General features: G+C 44.8%; 1 protein-coding gene across 1 annotated transcript; it reads right to left on the bottom strand.

Moving 5' to 3' along the window:
• Window positions 1-1,077: 1,077 nt before the first annotated feature.
• On the bottom strand, window positions 1,078-3,147 carry LOC147692354 (zinc finger protein 862-like). Its single transcript, XM_086936781.1, has one exon. The coding sequence runs from the start codon at window positions 3,145-3,147 to the stop codon at window positions 1,078-1,080; it is 2,070 nt and encodes a 689-aa protein (XP_086792907.1).
• Window positions 3,148-10,647: the final 7,500 nt, after the last annotated feature.

Raw genomic sequence — 10,647 nt, 5'->3', positions numbered from 1 at the left:
CCACCTGCTATCATGAGAGACCTCAGGGCTGCATCTTTTGAGCGCAGTACTGAGCCTGAAAAGCGTTTCCAACCCCACTTACAAGTAAAACTTGCTAGAATGTGCCTGGCTGCTCTTTAGTGAAAAGCTCATTCTGCGTACATTTTTGGCATACATTTGCTCCTGCCGGGTCAGCTGAGCAGCGAAGTTCTACTTAACTACCTCCTATCAGGAGAGACCTCAGAGCTGCATCTTTTGAGCCCAGTACTGAGCCTGAAAAGCATTTCCAACCCCACTTACAAGTAAAACTAGCTAAAATGTGCCTGGCTGCTATTCACTGAAAAGCTCATTCTGCTTACATTTTTGGCATACGTTTGCTCCTGCCGGGTCAGCTGAGCAGCGAATTTCTATTTAACCACCTGCTATCATGAGAGACCTCAGGGCTGCATGTTTTGAGCCCAGTACTGAACCTGAAAAGTGTTTCCAACCCCTCTTACAAGTAAAACTAGCTAAAATGTGCCTGGCTGCTCTTCACTGAAAAGCTCATTCTGCATACATTTTTGGCATACATTTGCTCCTGCCGGGTCAGCTGAGCAGCAAATTTCTATTTAACCACCTGCTATCATGAGAGACCTCAGGGCTGCATGTTTTGAGCCCAGTACTGATCCTGAAAAGCGTTTCCAACCCCACTTACAAGCAATGTTCCCTCTAATTTTTTTCCTCTGTGTGCGGCAGTGGAGGGTCTCTGTGCGCTGCAACCATGGCTATGTGCGCCAGGAACCAAACCGCGCGCGTCTGCGGCGCCAAATGGCACTCCAAAAATTCTCTTTAAAAAGCGAAAAGTGCGTTTTCACACATACAGCGCCACAATAAGGGTCTTAAGGGCAGTTTGCAATATTGGATAAGCACGCCATGACATGAACTGGTTACACTGGCAAGTACACTTCAAGTTTACAAAAGCACAAGACTTCAATGGTGGTACCATCATTAGATTTTAATAAATATTCTTAACTGGAGCACAGTTCATTGGGTGGGGAAATGCTGCGAGCCTGTACAATATCACATATACACAAGAAGGTAGAGGGCTGTTCAGACAAGTCAAGTGGCGTCACTAGATGGGTGACAGGGTTGCTTCTCACGGCGATCCTTGCCATTTTTCCAGTGCTGATAAACTCTGTCTAGGTCAACTTTCCCGTTCAGGAGGTAGGCCTTTGTCCTCATCAGCATGTCCAAATGCTTCTGCTCTAGTCTATTCCTCAATTTGCTCTTGATAGTATTCATGAGGCTGAATCCTCGTTCACAGTCTGCACTAGATGCTTGAAATGTTGCGCAGACATCAACAAGCTGAGACACGACACTAAACTGAGCAGCATTGCGTAGAGTGAAAGCCACCATGTCTTGAAAGGTGGTAAATAACCCACCCTTAACATGTTCTGCCACCACATATTTAAAGTCTCTGTACTGTCGAACAACATCTTCTGGTGCTTCACAATCACCCAGGGCCAAGACATTTGTATACTTTTCAACAAGTCTTTCAATATTCTCAGTCCCAAAATCAAAATGAGATTGTGTGGCTATTGCCTGGATCTCAAAACTTGCCCATTCTTTTAGCTCACCTTCAGGGAACCTTTTTTGCATGTGCTCACAAACAAGGGAAACAAAAGACAAAATAGGCCCACTGTCAAACTCTTGCCTATCCTTGTACAAAACCATCAGCTCTCTTACATTGCTGCTCCAAAAGACAGTGTCCCCCAAATACTGTTGCTTAATTTGGCCAATCTTTGCTCTTGCATACTGTACGGCTTCAACAGTAGTTAAAGAACTTTTTTGGAATAGTTTGCACAAAGATGCAAATTCACCCAGAATGTCATTAAGTACTGCAAGGGAAATATGGTAGTTGGAGTCCGATAGCTTTTTATAACAATATTTAGCAATTGGATCATTCTCCTCAACTTTCTCATGCTCAAAGTACTTAAGAACAGTTTCGTAATTACGAATTAGTGCACCAACAGCAAAATGCCTTGAAAGCCACCGGACTTCATTCAGTGGTCGAAAAGAGACAACTTCACATTCAGTGACCGATGCAATTTCATCCAGCTTGGACTTCCTTGCAGGAGATCTGGAGAACACAGTGTAGACAGTCCTCAATAATGTCTCCATCTCTTTAATCATTGGAACCCTCTTCCAGGCATCATCAACTCCCAAATCTTCTCGATGGGCGACACAATGCTGCTCAACTAGATGAGGAATGGATTGTTTAAGGCGAGTAGCAACACCATTATTCTTCCCCAGCATCACAGATGCACCATCAGATGTGAACATGACCATTTTCATGAGGTCCAGTTCATTGGCAGTGTAGAATTCTTTCACGGCAGTAGTGATAGCCTCAGCATTACAGCTAGTCAGCTTCACTATGCCCCCAAACTGCGTTTTATGCTCAGTTGATGTTACAGGGCGGAACTTGAAATACAGGATGAGCATTTTTGAAACAGAAATATCTGTGCTCTCATCAATTATCAAGGTGTGATACAAAGCTTGCCGAAGTTCTGTCATAGCTTCACAGTGTATCACGCTATTGATGGCCTCAAGGAACTCAAAGGCATAGTTCTTGCTCCTCCAGCTGTCTGGTATCTTCACATACAAAGCTAAGTGGTCATGGATGTCTTGTACAGATAGCATTGAAGTGTTCATCTTGACTGCCAGCAACACGTTGTTGATGAGAATCTTTATCTCCTCAGGCATAGATCTTTGGCGTTCAACTACTTCCATTCTATTTGCTTTGTCTGTGGAAGTTTCTGTCAGCATTGCCCGTACTCCAAAACCAAACCTCGCAGCAGCACTTCTGTTCCTCAATATCACCATGGCAGACTCGTGTACTTTGCTAAGTAGATGGCGTTTCATGTAGTCCAGTTTCCAGCCATCACTCCATTTCTTCCCTGTGGAAAAGTCCCCAACAATCTTGGCTTCGGCACATGCTTTGCAAATCAAGCCCACATCCGGACTGTATTGAAATAGTTCCCCGAGTTGCATGCGGACCTTGCTTCGTGACTTCTGTGTCTCAGCCTCCACAATTTCCTTCATCCACTCTTCCTTGAATACAAGGCAACATTTCTTCCTTTGTGGTGAAGCACTGCACTCTCCCAAAGTTACAGCTTTGCGCTTGAACATTTCCGTACCCGCCGGTTTGAGCCTGCTGTCCCACAAAGCCTGCAAAATAAGGAAACATGGCTTACGTTGACGCCTAGCTCATGAATGCAAACTGTTATACTACAATGTTCAAGATGCACCACAGTTTAACTCAACCCAACAATTACCTCTTCTGCCTGCACTCCCGTGCGCCTCTTTAAATGTATGGGGTTCTTGCTGTGAAACCTGAAACAGAAGAAAACATCGGTAAGTATATATGGTACTACAATGTTCAAGACGCACCACAGTTTAACTCAACCCAACAATTACCTCTTCTGCCTGCACTTCCGTGCGCCTCTTTAAATGTATGGGGTTCTTGCTGTGAAACCTGAAACAGAAGAAAACATCGGTAAGTATATATGGTACTACAATGTTCAAGACGCACCACAGTTTAACTCAACCCAACAATTACCTCTTCTGCCTGCACTCACGTGCGCCTCTTTAAATGTATGGGGTTCTTGCTGTGAAACCTGAAACAGAAGAAAACATCGGTAAGTATATATGGTACTACAATGTTCAAGACGCACCACAGTTTAACTCAACCCAACAATTACCTCTTCTGCCTGCACTCCCGTGCGCCTCTTTAAATGTATGGGGTTCTTGCTGTGAAACCTGAAACAGAAGAAAACATCGGTAAGTATATATGGTACTACAATGTTCAAGACGCCCCACAGTTTAACTCAACCCAACAATTACCTCTTCTGCCTGCACTCCCGTGCGCCTCTTTAAATGTATGGGGTTCTTGCTGTGAAACCTGAAACAGAAGAAAACATCGGTAAGTATATATGGTACTACAATGTTCAAGACGCCCCACAGTTTAACTCAACCCAACAATTACCTCTTCTGCCTGCACTCACGTGCGCCTCTTTAAATGTATGGGGTTCTTGCTGTGAAACCTGAAACAGAAGAAAACATCGGTAAGTATATATGGTACTACAATGTTCAAGACGCACCACAGTTTAACTCAACCCAACAATTACCTCTTCTGCCTGCACTCACGTGCGCCTCTTTAAATGTATGGGGTTCTTGCTGTGAAACCTGAAACAGAAGACAACATCGGTAAGTATATATGGTACTACAATGTTCAAGACACACCACAGTTTAACCCAACCCAACAATTACCTCTTCTGCCTGCACTCACGTCTGCCTGTGCAATTGTCTTTGTAGTACGGTCTCACGAACCTGCAAAAGAAAAAAGGGTGCAGATTGTGAATCTATTTACCCAGCAACCCCCAACCCAACGAGGAACGTAAACAGAATTACCTTGTCTTTGTGGTACTCGCACCTGACCACTGTAATCCAAATACCGTACAGACTGGAAACCTACAAGTGAAGACAAGTAAGTCAGCAAACGCCCGAAGAATTACAAACTGTGCATGGGACCGGTCAAGAGGCCCAAGACAAAAAATGACCAAATAATTACCTGGGATTTCAGCCTAGGACAAAGAGGGGTGTGCCCATGTGTTCCATTATTAGCATCCATTATCTTAAACTGGTCTATAAATGTGAATCCCAGGGGGAAAGCGGCATTACAGAAGGTGTAGCACAAAATACAAACTGCAAATGGTTGGGGTGGGTGAACAAGGTAACCCACAGGATGGCTGAGAAGCACACAATCCATCAAAAGATCCCACCTGAAGCTGCTGCAGTGGCGCACCAAAAATATGATTGACTACGTTCAAGCAATTTTCAGGCAACCATGAATATGTCAAGATAACTGAAGAATGATGGACCTGCTGCAGAGAGATCTCAGTTTTGCCTACTGGAAGTTGACTCAATAAGTAGCTGAGGAGGTTAAAATGCCTGATGAAAAGCTGGTGAACCATGCAGGATTGGAAGCAGAACTGGAGTACATCATGTTGGCTTGATGCCAACAAAGTCTATGTTTTACTCTTAAAGCCAGAACCAGGGGTTTCTTTTGAATAACTACGCCCTATCGATCACTTCACTCGCAGCTCGAAGAGCCATGAGTTGTTTAGGTATTTTAAGCAACATGTCACCATTCTTGAAGTGGTTCCTTTTACAGTCCCTTACAGAGAGTTAACTTTGACTTATTCTACACTGCCTGGAATGTCAAGCCTATGCACATGGTGGTCATTCATTCACAGTTTCTTTAAAATTATTTCCTCTGTGCGCATATACTGAAGAAGGATAATTTTATTACCCCATAGCCAACAGGCAGGTTCAGAGTGTCTGGTTGACATGATCAAATCACCATCAGCACTCCTCCCACACCTTTGAAGTGAAGCTTAGCTTCACTTCAAAGGCCCCTGCTGCTTCACCCCGCTCCGCCCCCTGCTGCGGCCGTGTCACATTTCCCCCCCCCTCCCCAGAGCAATGCCCTCCGTCTTGTTACTCTCCCCTATAACAACTTCCTTGCTGCACTCTGTGCTTCTCTCCCCTGCTGCACGCTTGTGCTCTCTAGAGATGTGGCCTAACGACCAGAGCTGCCATCTAAGTCACGTACATACAAAACATGTTGCACTCCAAATGCTATAGGTGTCACATTCGCGAAAGTTATAGCTATTGGCATTGGAAATGACAAAGCTATCCATTTAGCTATTTTAAAAACCAACACATAAATAAAATATTTGTCATTTACAAGACCAATAGCTCCAACTTTTCTAATGCGAGACCTATTGCATTTCCAATGCTTGTTGTGCCTTTCTGTCCTGTGTCCAACTCGTTTTTGGCGCCCTTCTGCCCCACTCAATTTTTGTGCCTTTCTGTCCTGTGCCTCACGCGTTTTTTGTGCCTTTATGCCCTGTATCACCAATCATGAATCACTTGTTAAAGTACCTTTAAAAATGGTATGGCACTCGGTTTCCTCCCAGCCCTCCCCCACATACCTTTAAATAGGCTATATTTTTGTGGATTAAGGCTTATGTTGCTAAGCAACGCTATTCAAACGGAGAGCAGTGGGAGTGAGAAGTGTTGTTGCTAGATGGGGTGAAAATGGACAGCTTGATCAGAGAATCATATGGATTTCTGTCAGTGGTTTCAGAATGGCTCCCGTGCGCGTGAAGGCTTTTACTTTATAAATAATGCCGCAAGCGATGGGCACATTTGGCTCTGCAATCTCCTTGAATGCTATTAAAAGCCTATTTTTTTCTAACTTGCTTTTCATGTCCTGCTTTTACACAAACCAACCACAATACAGATTACAGTCCTTCTCTGCAATGTGACTTAAAAACAATCCAGCCTACACAGCCCCACGTACAACAATGAAAGGCAAAACAAATTTCTGTGTCCCTGACGTGGTACATTTCCATACGCCCTTTGCGCGACCCGGAAAGATGAGATCTGAAAGTGTGATGGTTTCTGCAGATTTCACTGTATACTAACCAAAAGTTAAAACGTTTTAGTCAGTTGCACTACATTGACACTGGGCAAATAAAGCAGTTAAATGCCATGTTGTTTCACCGAGGATTTCCTAAATCTTTTTGGCCTGATCTGAAGGCTGGCATCACTTCACTGAAAAACCCAAAAACCTTTACCCGGGCAAGTTATGTCAAGGACGTGATCTGCTACAGTTTACCTTTATAACATTTATGTACAAGACATTATTGTGTACCAAGTTTCCAGCTTTACACTTTTGTCTAATCGCATGCATTATGACTGTCTTTTTGTCAAGTACCCTTGTTTAGTTTCCAACCTTGTATGTAATCTGTTTTTGTTGAACTGCATTGAACCACTATCAATACAACCGTATGGCTTCTTTAATCGCTGTACGATTTAGTAACAATTTGAGTCGACAGGTGTGAACTGTTTAGAAGGTCAAAGTTTAATTTATGTTCAGTGCCTAGAAGCAGAGTCGAGACCATAATCCTGCCCACAGTAGGCTTGCATCAAATTGCCAACAGAGCTGAGAGTCTTTCTGCAGACTGCACTCTAACTATGCTGTTTGAGCAAGCAGTTAGGAGCTAGAACCCAGGAATACATGTTTACCCTTTCCGTTTCTGCCTTTGATGGCACTGCCAACAAGTCCCTCTAAGGTCTACTCCTCCCTGCTCTCTTCAAAACACTGTCTCTTTATCCATAATTTTGTCCAGAACTGGCCCTTTTATCTCTTGGAGCGTTGAAGTTGCCTACCTGACATTTAACTCCCAGGAGAATACTTTTAACGCGCTGAATAATCTTCATGCAACTAACCTTTTTCATATCCAAACATTTCAGCTGGTCACGATCACCACCAGTCCGAAATGAAATGTGAAGTGACCTTACTCTGTCTGTAACGTTATGATATTTTCATTTGATAAGATTGAGTGTGTGTGCAGCTAACTGCTAAGAATTGTTTAAAAGCTTAGACATTGCTCGTCTCTTGCAAAATGTTGGGCTGATCGTGTTCAGATTTTGTCTGAGCATGTGTTCTGTATTTGTAAAATTGGATATGTACAATACTGTTAAGGAATATGTTACTCGGAAAATGGGACTATTTCCGTTATCTTTACGTACAAAGATCATTTTAATTTCATAGTGCTTTGCGTTTCACCAAACGTTCCATTAAAATCAGAGATCGAAATCAGCAGTGTTATAATTAATAAACGTCCTGCAACCACAAATCCGTCCAGGAGCAGAGAGGCTCCTCACACGATACGAGCACTACGTTGAAAGCACTCCAAACGACTGCTCACAGAATATTATCACATCCTACACACCGGTTGAAATATTTCCATAACGAGCGGGAGAGAAAGAGGGGACGATTCTTCCCGCCCACGTCTCCCGCCCAGGCTCTATAGTAAGGCGCTGAAGGGCGAGAGCGTCAAGGCTATCTGCCGTCTGGAGAAGAGTCAAACACTGGCACTATCCATTAACTGCCAAGCGACTTCTCCCGCTCCCACACTACCATAACCCCCACAATAACCACCGGTTCCTCGTTCCTACCGGTTCCTCGTTCCTCCCGCCTCCCGCCGCCCGCCGCCTCCCGCTTCCCGCTTCCCGCTCCTTACCTGAAAGTTCTCACGCCTGCACCGCCGCCAACCGCCGCCACCACTGGAAATGTGCTGCATGCCATGTTCGCGCCGCTCGCTTTTTAAAAGCGGCGGGTGGCGCGAATCTCTTGCGATGGCCGGTGTGCGCGCTCCACGATAGGTGGTGCGCGCTGACGTCAGAGAAGGTGCGCGCGCGCGCGCGCGCGCGGCCTAGAGGGAACAGTGCTTACAAGTAAAACTAGCTAAAATGTGCCTGGCTGCTAGTCACTGAAAAGCTCATTCTGCGTACATTTTTGGCATACATTTGCTCCTGCCGGGTCAGCTGAGCAGCGAAGTTCTACTTAACTACCTCCTATCAGGAGAGACCTCAGACTGCATGTTTTGAGCCCAGTACTGATCCTGAAAAGCGTTTCCAACCCCACTTACAAGTAAAACTAGCTAAAATGTGCCTGGCTGCTATTCACTGAAAAGCTCATTCTGTGTACATTTTTGGCATACGTTTGCTCCTGCTGGGTCAGCCAAGTGGCAAATTTCTACTTAACCACCTGCTATCATGAGAGACCTTAGGGCTGCATGTTTTGAGTGCAGTACTGAGCCTGAAAAGTGTTTCCAACCCCACTTACAAGTAAAACTAGCTAAAATGTGCCTGGCTGCTATTCACTGAAAAGCTCATTCTGCGTACATTTTTGGCATATATTTGGTCCTGCCGGGTCAGCTGAGCAGCAAATTTCTATTTAACCACCTGCAATCATGAGAGACCTCAGGGCTGCATGTTTGAGCCCAGTACTGAGCCCGAAAAGCATTTCCAACCCCACTTACAAGTAAAACTAGCTAAAATGTGCCTGGCAGCTCTTCACTGAAAAGCACATTCTGCATACATTTTTGGCATACGTTTGCTCCTGCCGGGTCAGCTGAGCAGCAAATTTCTATTTAACCACCTGCTATCATGAGAGACCTCAGGGCTGCATGTTTTGAGCCCAGTAATGATCCTGAAAAGCGTTTCCAACCACACTTACAAGTAAAACTAGCTAAAATGTGCCTGGCTGCTATTCACTGAAAAGCTCATTCTGTGTACATTTTTGGCATACGTTTGCTCCTGCTGGGTCAGCCAAGTGGCAAATTTCTACTTAACCACCTGCTATCATCATGAGAGACGTCAGGGCTGCATCTTTTGAGCGCAGTACTGAGCCTGAAAAGCGTTTCCAACCCCACTTACAAGTAAAACTTGCTAGAATGTGCCTGGCTGCTCTTCACTGAAAAGCTCATTCTGCGTACATTTTTGGCATACATTTGCTCCTGCCGGGTCAGCTGAGCAGCGAAGTTCTACTTAACTACCTCCTATCAGGAGAGACCTCAGAGCTGCATCTTTTGAGCCCAGTACTGAGCCTGAAAAGCATTTCCAACCCCACTTACAAGTAAAACTAGCTAAAATGTGCCTGGCTGCTATTCACTGAAAAGCTCATTCTGTGTACATTTTTGGCATACGTTTGCTCCTGCTGGGTCAGCCAAGTGGCAAATTTCTACTTAACCACCTGCTATCATCATGAGAGACGTCAGGGCTGCATCTTTTGAGTGCAGTACTGAGCCTGAAAAGTGTTTCCAACCCCACTTACAAGTAAAACTTGCTAGAATGTGCCTGGCTGCTCTTCACTGAAAAGCTCATTCTGCGTACATTTTTGGCATACGTTCGCTCCGGCCGGGTCAGCTGAGCAGCGAAGTTCTATTTAACCACCTGCTATCATGAGAGACCTCAGGGCTGCATGTTTTGAGCGCAGTACTGAGCCTGAAAAGCGTTTCCAACCCCACTTACAAGTAAAACGAGCTAAAATGTGCCTGGCTGCTAGTCACTGAAAAGCTCATTCTGCGTACATTTTTGGCATACATTTGCTCCTGCCGGGTCAGCTGAGCAGCGAAGTTCTACTTAACTACCTCCTATCAGGAGAGACCTCAGAGCTGCATGTTTTGAGCCCAGTACTGATCCTGAAAAGCGTTTCCAACCCCACTTACAAGTAAAACTAGCTAAAATGTGCCTGGCTGCTATTCACTGAAAAGCTCATTCTGTGTACATTTTTGGCATACGTTTGCTCCTGCTGGGTCAGCCAAGTGGCAAATTTCTACTTAACCACCTGCTATCATGAGAGACCTTAGGGCTGCATGTTTTGAGTGCAGTACTGAGCCTGAAAAGTGTTTCCAACCCCACTTACAAGTAAAACTAGCTAAAATGTGCCTGGCTGCTATTCACTGAAAAGCTCATTCTGCGTACATGTTTGGCATATATTTGGTCCTGCCGGGTCAGCTGAGCAGCGAATTTCTATTTAACCACCTGCAATCATGAGAGACCTCGGGGCTGCATGTTTGAGCCCAGTACTGAGCCCGAAAAGCATTTCCAACCCCACTTACAAGTAAAACTAGCTAAAATGTGCCTGGCTGCTCTTCACTGAAAAGCTCATTCTGCGTACATTTTTGGCATACGTTTGCTCCTACCGGGTCAGCTGAGCAGCGAATTTCTATTTAACCACCTGCTATCATGAGAGACCTCAGGGCTGTATGT

The sequence above is a fragment of the Lissotriton vulgaris genome, chromosome 9, assembly GCF_964263255.1.
Source record: "Lissotriton vulgaris chromosome 9, aLisVul1.2, whole genome shotgun sequence".
Lineage (NCBI taxonomy): Eukaryota > Metazoa > Chordata > Amphibia > Caudata > Salamandridae > Lissotriton > Lissotriton vulgaris.
This window is presented reverse-complemented; position numbering and strand designations above follow the sequence as displayed.